At 45.6% G+C, this 16,718-nt stretch overlaps 8 protein-coding genes across 8 annotated transcripts in view; 4 read left to right on the top strand and 4 right to left on the bottom strand. All coding sequences in view use genetic code 12, as the record gives it.

Annotated features, from left to right (window-relative positions):
* The window catches only part of WAL1 (actin-binding protein), a gene marked incomplete at both ends in the record, with an annotated part of 1,905 nt that extends 824 nt beyond the window's left edge, over positions 1–1,081 (top strand). The window contains one exon of the mRNA XM_025485127.1: positions 1–1,081. This exon is cut by the window's left edge and continues 824 nt beyond it. Within this exon, the coding sequence (XP_025340058.1) occupies positions 1–1,081 (1,081 nt within the window).
* A 119-nt stretch (positions 1,082–1,200) lies between these two features.
* CXQ85_001412 (uncharacterized protein) lies at positions 1,201–2,271 on the top strand (the record flags this gene model as incomplete). The annotated part of the gene is made up of 1 exon (XM_025485126.1): positions 1,201–2,271. The coding sequence occupies one exon, from the start codon at positions 1,201–1,203 to the stop codon at positions 2,269–2,271; it is 1,071 nt and encodes a 356-aa protein (XP_025340057.1).
* Positions 2,272–2,352: 81 nt separating this feature from the next.
* Positions 2,353–3,213, bottom strand: CXQ85_001411 (S-formylglutathione hydrolase; the record flags this gene model as incomplete). The annotated part of the gene is made up of 1 exon (XM_025485125.1): positions 2,353–3,213. One exon carries the CDS (start codon positions 3,211–3,213, stop codon positions 2,353–2,355), a length of 861 nt encoding a protein of 286 aa, XP_025340056.1.
* Positions 3,214–3,335: 122 nt separating this feature from the next.
* CXQ85_001410 (uncharacterized protein) lies at positions 3,336–5,723 on the bottom strand (the record flags this gene model as incomplete). The annotated part of the gene is made up of 2 exons (XM_025485124.1): positions 3,336–4,885; positions 5,201–5,723. 2 exons carry the CDS (start codon positions 5,721–5,723, stop codon positions 3,336–3,338), a joined length of 2,073 nt encoding a protein of 690 aa, XP_025340055.1.
* Positions 5,724–6,499: 776 nt separating this feature from the next.
* On the top strand, positions 6,500–7,519 carry CXQ85_001409 (uncharacterized protein; the record flags this gene model as incomplete). The annotated part of the gene is made up of 1 exon (XM_025485123.1): positions 6,500–7,519. The coding sequence occupies one exon, from the start codon at positions 6,500–6,502 to the stop codon at positions 7,517–7,519; it is 1,020 nt and encodes a 339-aa protein (XP_025340054.1).
* Positions 7,520–7,620: 101 nt separating this feature from the next.
* On the bottom strand, positions 7,621–10,095 carry CXQ85_001408 (uncharacterized protein; the record flags this gene model as incomplete). The annotated part of the gene is made up of 1 exon (XM_025485122.1): positions 7,621–10,095. One exon carries the CDS (start codon positions 10,093–10,095, stop codon positions 7,621–7,623), a length of 2,475 nt encoding a protein of 824 aa, XP_025340053.1.
* A 1,912-nt stretch (positions 10,096–12,007) lies between these two features.
* Positions 12,008–13,860, bottom strand: CXQ85_001407 (60S ribosomal uL23 domain-containing protein; the record flags this gene model as incomplete). Its single annotated transcript, XM_025485121.1, has 2 exons — positions 12,008–12,420; positions 13,254–13,860. 2 exons carry the CDS (start codon positions 13,858–13,860, stop codon positions 12,008–12,010), a joined length of 1,020 nt encoding a protein of 339 aa, XP_025340052.1.
* Positions 13,861–15,433: 1,573 nt separating this feature from the next.
* On the top strand, positions 15,434–16,549 carry CXQ85_001406 (serine/threonine/tyrosine protein kinase; the record flags this gene model as incomplete). Its single annotated transcript, XM_025485120.1, has 1 exon — positions 15,434–16,549. The coding sequence occupies one exon, from the start codon at positions 15,434–15,436 to the stop codon at positions 16,547–16,549; it is 1,116 nt and encodes a 371-aa protein (XP_025340051.1).
* Positions 16,550–16,718: the final 169 nt, after the last annotated feature.

Below are 16,718 nucleotides of genomic sequence, written 5' to 3'. Positions count from 1 at the left end.
GCTCACGCCAACACCTACAAACTACAGCACGCCTAATGAACTCACGCCGACGCCAACGCAAAGCTCCGGTGGCTCGCCAGCTCCAGTTAACTTTCATCCTGAGAACAAGTTCAGAGTTCCTCCTTCTTCAGCACATGTGCCACAGGTTCCACAGTCCATTTCAGGTCCAGATGTTAATAGACCTGTTCCTGCTATTCCTCAACAAAATTCTGGTAGCTCAGGACTGTCACAGCGGCCTCCTCTCTTCGGAAATGTATCTGAGTATGGTCAACCGGTTCAGGGCTTACAACCTCCTCCACCTCCACCAGGGCGTGCCAATAGTGCTACACCTAACGGTCCTCTACCTCCTGGGAGAGGTAATCCTCCTCCTCCACCGGCTAGAGGAAATCCTCCTGCTCCTCCTCCAAGAGGCGGCGTGCCTCCACCTCCACCTCCGAGAGCCAATCCAACAGGAAATGCTGTAACTCCTCAAAGGACAGGTGCTCCTCCTCCACCTCCTCCTCGTGCTGCGAGAGGTGCCCCTCCTCCACCCCCAGCGAGAGGTGCAAGGACTCAACCACAGCCTACGCAGCCACAAGCTCAGCAACCTCCACAAGCTCAGCAACCACAACCTCCTCAGCAGCACCAGCTTCCTCCTCAAAGGACAGTTGCCGAGCAGGCTCCACCCCAACCTCCACAACAACAACCACAGGCATCGGCCCCTCCACCACCGCCTCCAATGCCTCCTCAGCAGAACGCTGCTCCCGCAGGTGGTGCTCCTCCGCCTCCACCTCCTCCAGACTTGAGCTCAGCGGAACCTTCAGCTCCATTGCCTGCAGTGGATTCCGGAAGAGATGCCTTATTGTCGTCTATTAGGGGTGCTGGTGGAATTGGAGCCCTTAAGAAAACCGATAAGTCTCAGTTAGATAAGCCTACGGCGTTACTTTCAGAGGCCAAGGGCGAGGATCCTCCTCCTTCCTCTGGAGGTGGTGGCGGCGCTGGTGGCCAGCCAGAATCGTTGGCTGATGCTTTAGCCGGAGCATTGAACAAGAGAAAAAACAAGGTCGCCCGTAGTGACGACGAAGACGACGAAGAATGGTAAATGAATAAAATTAACTGGATCTAGCTCACCATTATCAACATATTTTGCAACCAAATCCGGTTCGCGCACATTTGATGCTCATCAATCCAATACTGTAACCATATCATCACTGTAGCACCATGAGTGACGATAAGCTGCCTGAGAAGGTGCTTGAGCCTTTTAAAGAAGCTCTTCTGTTCTGGTCCATCCAGATTGCCAAGCCTGAAGAGCTCAAGAAGTCTATTCCACCTGCTAAAGTTGAAGATCCACTTGGAGAGATCGTTAAACTTGCTAAACTCATCAAAGCCCAGACAACCAAAGTTGGTATTGTCTTTGCTCCTAAAAATATCCAAAAGCAATCAGAGGCTCCTCATGATACGGTAGCTGAATTGTCCAAAACCTTTGTTTTTTACGTATCTGCCCTTGCACAACTTTCACCAAAGACCATTTCCACATTATTCCTTAACGAGATCCTAGAGAAATCCAAAGACTTAATTGCATTAGCTACGCTGTTTTCCGATGAGCTTCTCCAAATCTTGGATACAAAGAATGAAGACAATGGTGAAGAAGAAGGTGGTGATGATAATGCTGTGAACCCAAGACTTCTTTCAGTAGGTAAGATTTGGCTGCTTTGCGACACCATAGTTGACTTTATCGAAAAGGGAAACCTCAAATACTTGCAGCTGAAAACAACGCTAAATATCTCCTTGATGGAGGATGGACTAGAAGAGTTTGAAGAGTGGCTTGAGAACCCACAAGATGCAGATGATGATGATTTCTTCGGCCTAGACGATGAGTTCTCTGATGAAGAACCTCCTGCTGCTGAGTCTAAGGATGATGAGGCGTCTGAGGATGAGGCCGATTATGAAGATCTCAAGAAGTTTGGTGAACAGTGGCTCAAGCAGTTGAAATTGGTGAAGCTTCTATTCCTTTCCATCAACAAATCACTTCCTAGCATGACTTCTGGATCCGACATTGACGATATCTATGCCACAGAGAACTCTGTCGCCCGTCAAGTCGATCTGCTCGTCGTTGAGCTCATGATGAACAAAGAGTTGAACGACGAAGTCGAGAATCTAGATAAAGGCATTGAAAAGGCGTGTTTGAAGATTATCAGTGTTCTTCGAAACGTGAACAAATCAAACGAGACAAAGGTCAAATGGTGTGTCTCATGGGAATCGAAATATAAAGAGTTGCAGGATGCTAAATAATTTACAAGGTGTATAGAACCGAGCATTAGACATATTATTCGTTACATGTACTTAAAGCTTGCTGCCCAGCTCCCCAAATTCCTATTGAGACAAGCCAAGGTATTTAGCGTGGTGCTTGGCGTGGTCTTCAACAAATGTACTGATGAAGAAGTACAGGTGATCATAGCCCTTGACAACGTTCAATGAGACACCACCCTTGTAGCCAGCATCCTTAGCAGCAGAAACAAAAGCCTCTGGCTTCAATTGTGGCTTGTAGAAGCCGTCGCCTTCACCTTGGTGGATGAGAATTGGAGGTTGATTGTCTGATTTGTACTGCTTGATCAAGTGGGTAGGATCGTACTCGGCCCATTTGGCCTTGTCAGAGCCCAAGTAGTTACCGAAGTTCTTTTCACCCCATTGGCAATCAACTGGGTTACAGATTGGGGCAAAAGCACTGACACTCTTGTATTTGTTAGGGTTCTTCAAGAAGCCTGCAAGGGCACCCATACCACCCATGGAGTGGCCGGTGATAGAAATGTTCTCAAAGTCCAATTGCTTAAAGTGACCAGCAAGGCCCTCCAAAAGTTCCTTATGAACGTAACTGAACATGTTGTAATGCTTGGACCATGGCTCCTGGGTGGCATCCACGTAGAAACCAGCACCAGTGCCAAAGTCCCAGGAGTCGTCCTCGCCAGCAATGTTGGCTCCACGAGGAGAAGTGTCAGGGAAGACAATTGCAAAGCCGTATTTCGTAGCAAAGTATTGGAAGAACGATTTTTCAGAGGCATTGTTGGGAGTACAAGTCAACCCAGACAAGTAGACCAACACCGGAATCTTATCGTTCTTTGAAGGAGGAACGAAAACGTTCACATCCATTTTGGTGTTTGTGGTGTTTGATTCATGTGACAATTTATACAAGGTGCCCTGGAATTGAGCAATTTCAGCATTGGTGGTGAAAGACATGTTTGGTGGAGTTTTACAGTATGTGTGGGGGTGCAAGAAATTAGTTACTTATACTTGCGCACTATGGATCTGACTGCCTAAATAGGGATGCATTTGCGCAAGTGGGTTCATCATAGGTCGACTTATAAACTCAGTTTTCCGTGGGGTTCAAAGGGGTAGAATATCACCAAAACCGCAGAAACTAGGAATAACGCTCCTGAAACAAAAATAGGAGCTGAGGTGGTTAAGTCGGCAAAGATAGCAATAATGGGTGCGAAAACTCCGAGAACTCTGTTAGCTGAGGCTGCTAGACCAACTGAAGTGCCTCTAATCTTGGTTGGGAAAATCTCGGGGGTATAGGCATAAAGTGTTCCATACATGATGTTGGAGAAGAAACTGAAGAAACAGTTCCATGCCAAGTATGCGTCTGAGTCTCTGGCTGTAGTAGAGCCAAATAGGATAATTCCAGTGAGAATAAGCGAAGCAAAGAGCACTCCCTTACGGCCTGTTCTGAGCTCAACTAGAATGCCAGCGATTATCGCTCCGGGAAATCCCATGGCTGCGACAATAAGAGTGTTTCTGTAGGTTGTAGTGACGCTGAGTTCTTCGTTGGCCAGTCCACGCTGCTCCAAGTAGGATGGTAAGAAAGCATTGTACAAGGGGAATGCAAGTCCTATAAGGGCCCAAGAAGTAATGACAAGGGTTGAAGATAATGCTAGACGCTTGGATCCGAAGCATTGCCGTATGTGCGAGAGATCGTACCGCTTGAGCTTCGATTTCAAGAGTTCGTTGTCTCTGATAACACCACGATTCTGCTTATGGCCCTTATCGATCTCCAAATCATCAATGGCTAATAAATCCTCGAGTGTGAGGTTAACCAGCTTTTTGTTAATATGGGCGATCTTGTGAATCGTCTCGACGGCCTTCTCGTCGTTACCTCTGGCCAAATAGAAAGCAGGGCTTTCATACACTGGCATAAGGAATCTCGCAAGAAACATCAACAAACTAAGACCTCCAATGGTAAAAAGGAAGTACCTCCAGCCCTTATTGTCTTCTCTTAAGCAATCGCTCGTATCCTCGCAACTATAGTTCGAGATGAGGCCCCACGAGATGAAGGCAGTGACCAATTGTCCCAAAGCCCACCAAATCGACATAACCGTCAAAAGCCATTTCTTGTTCGTCGGAAGAGCTTCGAGGAAAATGGCCGAGTCAACGGGTAAATTGCCTCCCACGCCAAAACTCCAAAGAGCACAGAAACAACCAAGACCAGCAAAGTTGGGTGCTGCGCCAGCACAAATACCGAAGATGCCAATAAACAAAAACGTACAATTAAAAGCCCAGCGACGACCGATAATGTCTGCAGAAAGCGACCAGAACAACGCTCCGGCTAGAAGGCCCAAGTTCTGTGCTAGCGTAAGATATGGAGCCCTTCCTTCTGGATACTGAACCAGGTCCTTTTCTGTCAACCGTTGAAGGATATATGAAGTAGCAGCAGGCCAGGCGTTATCAGCAAACCAGCCAAACCCAGCAACAAAGAAAAGCCCGAGCTGGTACCGTCCAAAGCCTATTTCGTCCAAAGCATTGGTAAGAAGTAGCGACTTTCTAATGTAAACCTCGCCAAACTCGTTAGTATCAAAAAGCTCCGAGGAGAAATCCGAGGCCAGGCTCACGTCAACGTCTTCTTGAACCTCCACTGGAGGAGTTTCATTGCCCATACTTAGAAAGGAAATAGATCTAACGACTTTCTCAGCAATGAGTGACAATCTCTTGTATACTTATATAAAGATCTAAAAGAGTGGGGCGCTAATATTGCTCTGCAGACGAAAAAGGCAAAAAAAAAGTCTATGCAAGCGAATTGCCCTGGATTAATACGACAACCCTATACCACTTAACCCTCTGCACCAAGGGTGCTCCCTGTATGCTCAGTGCAGCGCCGTGCATGGACCTTGCTTGTCAAAACTGTGCATGTTACGTCAGGCTAAGTGACGCCAATTCCAATAATTCGCACCCAATTCTAACTCATACTGCTCCACACGCCAGAGTTTGTACCAGTTTTTCACCTTGCCCACACTGGATTGGTGCAGTTTGCCGGTGCCGCCTGCACGGGCATCTTGGGGGCTTCGCCACCAGCATGTGGCCAAATTTTGCCCTGTTTGTGGGTCAGGAACGCCATACCAGTACTTGAGAAGGCCTCCCAGAGCGGTTGCTTCAGCGTGGGACAAACGGTCTGCTTCGTAGAGCAAAGCGGTGTTTTCTGGGTTGGCGGCGATTTCTTTTTTCAAAATCAGCCGGAAAACAATCACATATATGTAGATGGGTTCGTCTATACGGGCGGTTTTCTGGACTTGCGAAACTATGGCTGCAACATTGAAGCTGTCGATGTAGCTATCGTAGGCGTATCTGGCTGAGGTGGGTGCGAAATCGCCTAGTGCACAAGCAACGTCCTGGAGAACTGGAGTTAGCAGGGAAAGGTCTAAAAGGTGTTCGGGAGCAGTATAGGGCGAGGCCACGATCTTGCTAGGGCGAGTCATGGTTGTTCATTTTGCTGATAACGCTTTTTATACGCTCCTGATGCCACACTTGGTAAACTGTGGCTACGCGGGCATTACAAGTTTTAGTGAGGCTTTGTTTGAGGTTCAGATTGGACTCGTAAAATGGCATTTTTGGAGATAAGCTGCTGAGGCGTGGTTGCGTTCACGTCACCAATGGGTAGAAGGTTGCAATATGGCAAGTGTGGTTGGCGCAGCCTAAAGAAAGGAGGTGGGGGAATAGAAGGGATGGATTATTGTTCTTGTTGGTTTATTTTTTGAATTTTTTTTCTTTTCCATTTATTCTTGATGTTTGTAGTTTTTCACTATTTGCAACCATTCAGCGCAGTAATGCAAAACACATGAATGCGATGAGAATTCCCCAGATCTGCAATCGTACAGAAGCTTATTTTTCATCAACAAAATACCACAACAAGGGGTGATATCGAACGTTTAACAAATGGCCATCTACGAATCTTAAGTTTTTTGAACAAGTCATCAATTTCAGCAAATTCAACGGTTACTCTTTTTGTGCTACACTCATAAGATACAGCCTTACCAGCTTATGGTTATACCACTGCCAAGAACACAGATCAGTGAACTACTCATGTCAGAAAACCGTATAAATTGAAGGTTCAGCCTCGAAACACTTCAAGTCGGTTCCGATCCCCAACGGCCCACAGCCTTAGCTCAACGGGTAGCTCAACGGCCCATCCGGCCCGGTGGTGCACAGTAACAAACTGCGCCAAGGCGATAAGACTGCTACTTAACAGTGTTCCATGTTCGACCTACGAAACGCTACATCTGGGCCCATGAATTCCATATCAGAAGCTAGCAGAAAGTACCTGGATTGGTATAACCAACAGCCGACGGGGAAAAAGGTCCTCTTGGCCATTGGAGGTATCTCATGTATCATTATCACAATCCTTGTATTGATATTTCATTCGTTCTTCTTAGAGTTGTTGGTGAAGATGTCTGATGCCTGGGTGGAGTTGAAATTTGGCAAACTCATATTATGGCTTTTGATTTTCTTTGTTGGCTTCCCTCCACTTTTGGGTTTCACGCCGCTTGCAATGCTTTGCGGCATGACATATGGCTTCCCATGGGGATGGCCCATCTTGGCTTCTGCCTCTGTGTTGGGGTCGCTTGCTTCATTTTTGGTCTTCCGCCATATTCTTCATAACCAAGCTGAAAGAATGGTTCATCTGAGTGAGCAGTTCCGGGCTTTTTCAGAGATTTTGAAGGAGGATGCATCATTGTTAGTGCTCATATTGCTCAGGTTGTGCCCTTTGCCATACTCTCTTTCCAACGGCGCTCTTGCTGCAATTCCTGAGCTTCCTACGCTTACTTACTTTCTTGCATCGTTTATCACATCGCCGAAGTTGCTTATCCATGTCTTTGTTGGTCATACGATGAAGACCCTTGGAGATGCCAACAGACCTACTTCCGCTAAGATAATCGATGTGATTAGTGTCCTTATTACAGGGTCATCGCTCCTTTTGGCCAGTTATATTATCTACGTCAAGATGCAAAGAAAGGTGAGATCTTATCACCAGCATCCACAAAGCGATGACATGATTTTTGGTAACTTCGACGATGACATAGAGTCGGGCCAGAACCTTGAATTAGCATCTAACGATTACGATGACGATAATTTTATAATCACCGAAGATGATGACCCAGAGGAGGATGATTCTCTTCTGCGCAACATAGCAGGCAGAGATAGCTTAGCGAAGTTGGATCATGACCTCGATTCCCAGGATTTGGAAGCTACCCCAAAAAGATATAGAGACTACTAGATCTAATTATAATTGCGTTCTATATTGCGGAAGCATAACTTCCATGAATTATATAATGTAACATGCCCTCCATTGATTATAGTACAATTGCGTCCAGAACTTTAAAATTCTGCCACTTGATCCACAAACATCATTCTCGTTCTTCTCTTTTCGATCTTGTCCGTGCTTAACATGCCTTCGTTTTCCATCTTGGTTATAAGGTTGCTTGCATCGTTTTCACAGACAACCTCACCGTTGATCAAGAAGTAATCATCCTTTATATGCGTGTGACACTTGTTACACTTAAGACAATCAAGATGCCACTTTTGTCTCATTTCATTCTCGATACATTCACCTTCAATCCCGGAATTGCACGATTGGCAGAGAGTTCCATTAAGCAAATGATAATGATGGTTGCAAAACGCGTTATCGAGAAGCACATAACAAGCAGTGTGTTTGTTGAACTTGACATCGCAGCCAGTGTAAGAACAAGAGAAACAGCCTCTATGCCATTGACCTGATAACTCACCAGTCTTCGAGAAGATAGCTTTCCGAGGTCCCTTTGCGCATTTTTCAACATCTTCTCCACAGCCACGGCACCTTCCTTGGCCTGGAGGAGTCTTCATTGGCAAATCACTATCTCTGAACTTTGGATACTGTGACCCGATCACAGATTGTGGAAATGGGTTGAATTCAGCTGGTGGACGGTTCTGCAGTAAGATGGCATCGTCAGCCTCGTGATGAATAGCTCTAGGCGGTATAACAGGTGACTCAAGATCTTGCACGTCCAGCGCATACTTAAAGTTCATATCCTTGAGCTCCTGTTCAATCTTATGATTCTTGGGGCTCAATGGCTTGATAGTCTCGGGAGTTCCCTGGAAGTAAGGGTCTTCGAACTCACCACCAACAGTATATGGTGTGGTTGGCGCCTTTTTCTCGAACTGTTCCTCAGGCTCATCGTTAAGGTCAAGGTCTTCTTCGACAGGTTCCTGAACGGCCGGCTTTGGTTGAAACTCATCAGCACCCTCCTCGCCTTCAAAGAAAGGATTGGAGCTGGTACCACTTGAGACTCTTTGCTTCTCAGTAATAGGGCTGGAGGCCTCAGTTGGCTGTTCTTCCTCTGCGGTCGAGACATCCTGGATTTTGAAGACAGGAACAGGGGCAGGATTGTTAGCATGTTCGGGCAGGTTAGATGCTGTGACAAATGAATCATTGTCAATTGGTCTAAAAGCTGGGGACTCTTCGATTTGAGAACCAGCTTTGAGAGACTCCAATTGACGGTGCAACTCTGGATCAACCTCGTCATCACGAGCTTCGTCATCGCCATCATTCAGCTTCGAAATAATCGAAGAAATAGTGGAGAGATTCGAATTCCTAGCAAGCTTTCTGTCGCCCGCAGCTGATGTTTCAAGGAAGTTTTGGTAGTCCAGACCTTCTTGAGCTTTCTGAGGTTCAGCAGGAGCCATGTTCTCATTTGTGAAATTGAAAGACGACTCTGAGCTGTAACAATCATCGAGTCTCATTGAATGGTTGGTGGTATCAGGGGTAAACAGAGATGCATTATCAGGCAGCTTGGTAGCCGAACGAGACATCTTTCTTCTAGGATCATACTTCTTATGCTCCTCGACGTCCAGACGAAACAGTTCGAGCATGGTAGACAAATCTTGATGCTCTTGAATGACAGGAATTTGGTTCAGGGTTGGGTATGGGGTATTACGAACAAGTTCCGAAGTCTTCACGCTCATGCCAGAATCTGCACTATTCTTTCTGAATTCACGAGAGGAGGTAGTCGAGGTATGCGCAGTGGAGACGCGTTCAGCATTGTCGAAAGTAGGCGAATTAATGTCTGATTCTGAACCCATGCCCGAAGGCAAATTCGAATGGAACTCGGCATCTGGCTTGGAAAAGTCTGTGTTATCATTGTGTGTACTGTCTGGGATGTGTAGGCAAAGGTTCTTAATGTTTCTATCAGAACGAGGGGCGTCACCCACAGAACATGCATTTCCCTGTTCATCGAGAACAACTTGTCTATCAGTCTCTGGTTTGAAAGGCTGGAACGTCTGGAATTCAGGGTAGCCTTGCTGTAATGACGGGTTTCTTGGAGGCTTCCTGGACGCCTGAAAATTAACAGGCGCGTTGTCAGGGTGAGCCGAGGCCGGAGCTGAAGCTGGAGCCGGACTGTTGTATTGATTAACAGGCGATGCTGGCTTGTAAGGAGCAGAGTTCGTCTGCGGAACGGCTCTGCTGGAGCTAGATCTGGATTCCGTTGGAGACACGTTCTGAGGTCTGGCGCTCATGGGAAGCGATCTCAGCGAATGGTTGACGCCTTGCTGGGATGAGCTAAGAGCAGACTTGAAGCTGAAGGTCTGGGATGCTGGAGATTCAGGTTTCTTGCGTGCCAGAGCCATTGTTCTGGTATCACTGGGCGAACCAGTACCACCGTTCTGGCGTCTGTTCAAATTGACATCGAAACCAGCACGTTCATAGACACCTTTATAGCGATAGTCGGACTTGAACAGCGGAAACGGCGAGTCAGACGTAAGCATTGGCGATTGAGGCCCGTTGAAAGAACTGGGGAGTTTGGAGACGTGAGACATGCTTCCTTCTATCTAAAAGAGTGATTGAGAAGGGTGAGCCGGGCCACGGGAACGTGAAGTTTAAAATGAAAGGAGGATCTCAACAGCAACAGGCAACAACCAAGTGAAGTGGAAGTCAAGTTTAAAGGATGAAAAAGGGTCTGTTTATGGAACAGCCTTTGGCAAAGGTTCTAAAGGAAAAGCAAAAAGAAAAAAAAAAATGTCTACAAAGCAAAGGCGTCTAGCGTATCCCAGATGTAAGCCCATGTGCAGACATCAAAACAGAAAATTGGCAGGGAGCGCGACTGGCTTGGCTGCGAAAAGGGAAGAAATCAGATATGACAAGACCTGGGCATAATGGCAGTGAGAACACACAAAGCGGGGGTGAATGGAATAATAGGAGACGGAAACGAAGATGCATTTGGACGACTTTTTTTTTTCTTTGTATTTGCTTTTGGCAAAGAAAACTTGGTCCTTTTCAATGAATTTCACCTGCCTCTCTACTGCCATTACCTCTCCTTGTCGGCTCAGTCCTTCGCGTCTGCGCAGGAGAGACACGGTTTAAGAGCATAAGGTGTTAAAGATGGGTGAGATGAAAGTCTAAGTGGAATTTAAAATTTTCGGGGCGATAGAGTGTGATTTGGAGATGAGCGAGGAGGGCGGTTATTCTGCTTGGGGTGTGTAATTGGGTGGTGGAAAGGTGGAAAGGTGGGCTGTGTAGATGGCTCTGGTGAAGCTTCAGTGGCTGCGAAATCCTAGAAAAGCTTATATTGGCGCAAATATTTTTTTTTTTTTTTTCTTATGGCATTTAAGTTTCAGAGGAGGGGCGGCGTTCTTTGATGTGGGAAGCTGGCGATTGGCCAGTTCAGACAGTAATTATCTATAAAAAGATTCGAAGATCGCTCTGGGATCCATAGCTGATCTTGATCGTCTGGATCACTGAGGTTATGGAAGCCCAGGTGTAAGTGAAATGGTCATGGTAGGGAGATGGAATATCTGGCAAGGGCAGCTGGTCTAGTGGAGGTTACATTAGGGCTTTTGCAAAATTTTATTTTGCCGGGAAGCAGTAAAAGGTTATGGGATGTAATCGGCAATACCTTTGAGGTTTCCGGTGATCGGCAGCCCTTGTTTGGCTTTGGAACGCGAGATTGGTCCGTTGGTGATTGTAGAAGAGGTTTCGAAGGAGTCGGTGTTCCAGAGTTAGTGGGGTATTGGTCCTTGGGGGGATATAGCTTTTGTGGAGTTTGTTCTTAATCAAGGTTCGATCCGACTAGGAACACTGGCTTTGTAGTACCTACATTTCATTGATTTGAATTCTAGCTTTCATTAATTTGAGAGTCTAATTGACAGATAGGGCTTGGGATATGCGGAAGGGGTTTGGTGGTGATTGATATCGAAGCGTGAAATATGTAAGAGCTCAAAATCAGCGAAGCTCATTATGACAAATGAAAGCTAGGATTCAAGGCAATATATGATCAGCTTACCTCTCTAATAATTGAATAGCTAAAGGATTTCAAGAAATAAGTAGAGAATGGAGAATTCTACCTGAAGAGTTTGCCTATTACGATTTATTGCTTCAGACAGTCTCCATCAATCGAATGATGGCTCAAACTTAAACCTATATACCACCAATAATGCCGGCGTTCATTGGAGGTCACTCTTGTTCTCATTGAACATTAACATTCAAGTTTTATTCATTATGTGAAAGCTTCTGTTCGTGATACTCGCTCCCCATACGTCATACGTCTAGCTGGCTTGCAACATGCCATTCTTAGCAGTATAAAAAGAACCAAGACCAATGGCAAAGCTTGAAGAAACCGAAAATAGTGATACACAACATGATTCTCCGTTCTACTTAGGGCCGTGGCCATCTACAATCTATCTCTCCGTATGTTTTATTAATTACACTATTGTACTGATGAGGGCATGAAATTTACACGTAACCGATCTTGTTGGCAACGTCCAAAGCGTCATGGTCAGCAGTCAATCTAATGTAGGCCTTCTTGGTACCGTTTGGTCTGATCAAGGTGTTGATCTTCTCAACGTCAACCTCGTACAACTCCTTAACGGCAGTCTTGATCTGGTGCTTGTTGGCCTTCAAGGAAACCTGGAAAACCAAGGTGTTACCGTCCTCGACCTTCTTGATGGCGGTCTCAGAGGCAATTGGGGACTCGATGATCTTGTAGGCATCCAATCTTCTGTAGTGAGGAACGGAAGTTCTGGCGTACTTAGGCTTTCTGGCCAACTTCAAGGTGTTTGGAAGTCTGAAGGTGGTGTTGGTTCTCACCTTAGTGGCCTTCTTGGAGTTGGTACCCTTCAAAGCAGATTTCTTAGCAGCAGCAGCGTCTATAGGTTAGTATTTATGTGAAATAAAGTAGGGGACGAAAAAAAGAATGCAGCAAACGACGTCTTGAAGGGGTTGACAAATACTGTAATTTTGGAGGAACTGGTGGTAAACTGGTGGGATATTGCTGTTGGTGAAAAGTCTTCTATATCCATCTCAAGGGAAAGCACATTCAATCATCGGGGATAATGCAAATAGGGAGTTTTAATTCAACATAAAGGGAGTATATCGTCATATGGAGCATTCAACGTTTCATCTTATATCGTTTTTACATACTTGGAGCCATCTCGAATCGTTGTTATACAGAAGTAGGAATCCTAAGTCAAGTTTTTGGTGGAAAAAAATTCTACATCGCGGAGCCACCTGGGCACTGCAGACAGGGCAGTTGAGAAGCCGGGACAGTACAAATTTTTTGTATATTGTGCGGAATGGCACGTGCGAACAGCTAGGGCTGGAGCCCCACACACAATTAGGCTGCAAAATGATCCCACCAAGACATGGAAATACTTTAGGATTCCACCAGCTATAGCTTTGGAGACAAAAATATAACTGAACATTTTAGATTATCCACAAGTGATAGATTATTAAAGTCCAGTTGATAATCTATGGTTATGAGTGATCAATACTTGTTATTGGCTCCAAGCGTATCAAGAAGTGGATGCGAGTAGAGAGCGTTTCTCTTGATTCCATATCAACTATTGACTTGATATCCTAACAATGACAGTAAAGCCAGGGAAATATCCTACACCAGCATAATTAGCCTAAAGCAAAGTCGTTAAATGTTCTTTTTGGGCACTCGGCCCGAAATATGCTATGTACATGGATTACAAACGACGCTGGGCCCTTTGTCTGTTACCACCGTATTGCAATGGTGTCTTGTCAGAGACTCTAACAATGTTTGGTCTCAAGAAGGCTCCTTCCTTACCAACCAAACAGGCCGTAAATGCATCTCTTCCTTTACCGAAGTTGGTCAAGATGACCTCAACCTTGTCGTTAGGACCAATGAACTTCTTCTCTTCTATAAGTTTGAAAAGCCTACTGGAAACCTGATAGGCGGCCTCGTATTCGGCTTTCTGGGAGTGTCTGTAGCCTAGCATACCGGCGGTGACGAATACTTTGGATCTGTGAGGTAATTGCATGTAGTAAAGGACTTTCTCGTTGTATGATAGGTGTTCATTGTTCTTCATGAAATCCAAGTCTTCAGTGACGGCAACAAGGGAGCAAAGTGTGTTATGCTTATTGCACTTGGCGTAGATCTTCCACAACACAACCTTTTCGTTCTCTGTCTTAATGATGGGGCCGAGGGTTTGGTCAACCTTAGCAGCTGGCTTAGCAGCAGTCTCGGCAGCTGACCACAACCGACTCAGTAGTGTGAGGTTTCTTTGGGCGGCAAAAGCCATGCTCAGGCGACCCCAAAGGGCATTTCTGATTCCTGAAAACATGCTAGATCTGAGGTAATCGGGACTCTTGTAGATGTCTAACAAGTTGAGATTTTTTCATGGTGAGGTGCACGGGTGTCTACACCAAGGTCCATAAGGGAAGGCCATGGAGTGCCAAAAGGATAGAAAAAGTAAAGGGATAGTAAAATCTTTTAGCTTTCAGTTCAAATTAGCATACGCTGTTTCGTTTTTTCAAATATTATAGGAAGTTTTCGGGCCATACAGTAAGTTGTTCTCGCTTCTCAGTTTTGGCCATAGACATAGTGTAGTTAGCAATGGCAGTATGATTTACGATTTAAAGCAGAGCGTGTGAAAATTAACCAGAAAGTAAATAGTAGAAGCCAAGTGCCCCTTGTTATATCAAATGGCTGTGAATTGGTCTCGAAACCATGTAAACCAGCGCACCAGACATCAGTGCTTAGGCAATACCTACAGTCAAGCGACCATAAGCCCCATTGGAAATATCCGAATAAGAAAATGTAGTGTATCAAAAATCACCACCTACTCTTTCTAAAAGCACCACCATGTCGGCACCCCCCACACAGTTTCCCTCAATAAATACAAATTGTGCCTGCCAAGGTTACCCTCTGCTGTGGCTACTATGTCTTGTGCTGCCTAGACCATCACAGTAACCCACACCAATATCTCTTCCCACCCTTACTTTGCCCATAAACCAACAATGGCATACAAATTACCACGTTACATATCACGAACCAGCCACACTCATTGCCCTTTACTAAAGTAAGTACCTGTCATGTCACTCCTCTACCCCTTGTGACCAAGTGAGGCATATTTCGCAGCCAAATTACCTCACACTCTAGGTATCACAGTCAGCCATTGCTGCTTTTAGGTTGAGGAAAAAGGCGAGAATTACCCTGAATGACTTTCTTCCAACTTGTAGCTTCCCAGAAGGGCCAATTTTTCACCTTCCAGAATCATCACCTCTTGTAGTACTCCAGTTCCCCCACTGACTGCTTTTTGGTCCAGGGGTCTACCGCGAATGAATGTTGTCCACTTTCGGCAGAAATAAGTCACCACAGAATGACCACTATACGTGTCATTTTGGTGCCACAAGCTTCCGTAATGATAAAGTCATGTTTTTCTGATCATTTCATGTTTCCTATTTTTCCCCAATTACGCCTCCGCTTGCCTGTTTTTATGGCAAAAGTCAAGTTACCCGCACGTGACCGTGACAACAACCTGCATCGCCAGACCTCAACCTCAAACCGTCAAAACCGATAACAACACAGCTCCAAGTTCTTCAGTGTCTCTTGCGAATTTAAAGCCTAACAACGTCCTTTCCTCGGCCTCGTGATACCATTTTACCTGTTTCACCGAGCTGCCTTACTACTCCTATCCCTATTCGTCCATCTACGCCTCACAAAAGGCTTCCACGCGCCTCCACCAAGTCGGGATTCCGTAGTACTTCTGGCAAGGCTCCACCATCATCCAACCATCTGTGAAGATATAGCGACAAGCCGTTCCAAGTGTTCAATCCTTAAATTTGTTCCGATTCCGACGTTTTTTTAGAGCTCATACGCCAGCGACGCCTGATACTTGCTCCGAATCCTCAACTATGTTGACCGACAACGCCCACAAGGACGAATATATTCTCAACGAGGTTGTTAACAACCAAACCTCCGAATGCAGACGTATGTTTGTCAAGGAGTACAAGAAAATCGGCGAGGGCGCCTTTGGTACCGTCGTCGAGGCTGCTTTGGCCTATGTCGACAATAATGACAAGCCTGAAGCTGAAAGGCTTGGACCTTTTGCTATTAAGAGAGTCTTGGCTCAAACTGAGTATAAATGCAGAGAATTAGAGATCTTACGAACAGTCAAGCACCCCAATATTGTTTCGTTGAGATTCTTCTTTGACAAGAAAAATCAGCTAGACGGTAAGATTTACCAGAACCTTGTGATGGAATGCTTGCCATCCAATTTGCAGAATGAGATCAAATACTACCGCCAGTCGAAGTACACGATCCCATATCCTCATATGAAAGCATACACATTTCAGTTGACCAGGGCAATGCTCTACTTGCACAGCCTCAATATTCTGCACCGTGATATCAAACCCTCTAACATATTAGTTGATCCTTCAACTGTTAGATTGAAGATTTGCGATTTTGGCTCTGCTAAGCAGTTAGAACCAAACCAGCCCTCGGTCAGTTACATTTGCTCGAGATACTACCGTGCTCCAGAGCTTATTGTCGGATGTACAGTGTACACGACCAAGATTGATATCTGGGGTTTGGGATGCGTCATTGCCGAGATGTTCTTGGGTAAACCAATATTCCAGGGACAGTCTTCCGAATTGCAATTGAAGGAAATCTCGAAGCTTTTGGGACCACCTCCAAAGACCTTCTTCTTCAAGAGCAACCCACAATACAGAGGAAACATGTTTTCCACGAAGTTGTTCAGTTGCTCAGTCCAAGAACGGTTCGAGCAGATATTCTCGACCTCACCTCCAGACGTTATTGACTTATTGCTCAAGATCCTTGTCTACGACCCAGAATTCAGAGCCAGCCCGAGAGCCGTGCTAGCACATCCTTTCTTCCACGAACTAAAAAAGGAAAACTTCCAGGTCTACCCTAGAGGGGCACACGAGCCTATGGAACTAAATTTACTTGATTTTACCCCATACGAGCTAGATTTGATGGGGCCTTACAAGGAACTGTTTTTGAAGAGGTAGTAATTCAGACTGAGAACCGCTTATAGAATTTAGTCTGGCGCTTCCTTGCCTCTAAGGATTGGCCTCATCTTGCATGTACGTGGAGCAGGCACCTTCATCAGGTGCATTCGTTGACGTTTTCAAGCTCCACTGGTACGATGCTTACACCAGCACTTTGATGTAATGGGAA

Source organism: Candidozyma haemuli, assembly GCF_002926055.2.
Source record: "Candidozyma haemuli strain B11899 chromosome Unknown B_2014730914, whole genome shotgun sequence".
In the NCBI taxonomy this organism is placed as follows: domain Eukaryota; kingdom Fungi; phylum Ascomycota; class Pichiomycetes; order Serinales; family Metschnikowiaceae; genus Candidozyma; species Candidozyma haemuli.
This window is presented reverse-complemented; position numbering and strand designations above follow the sequence as displayed.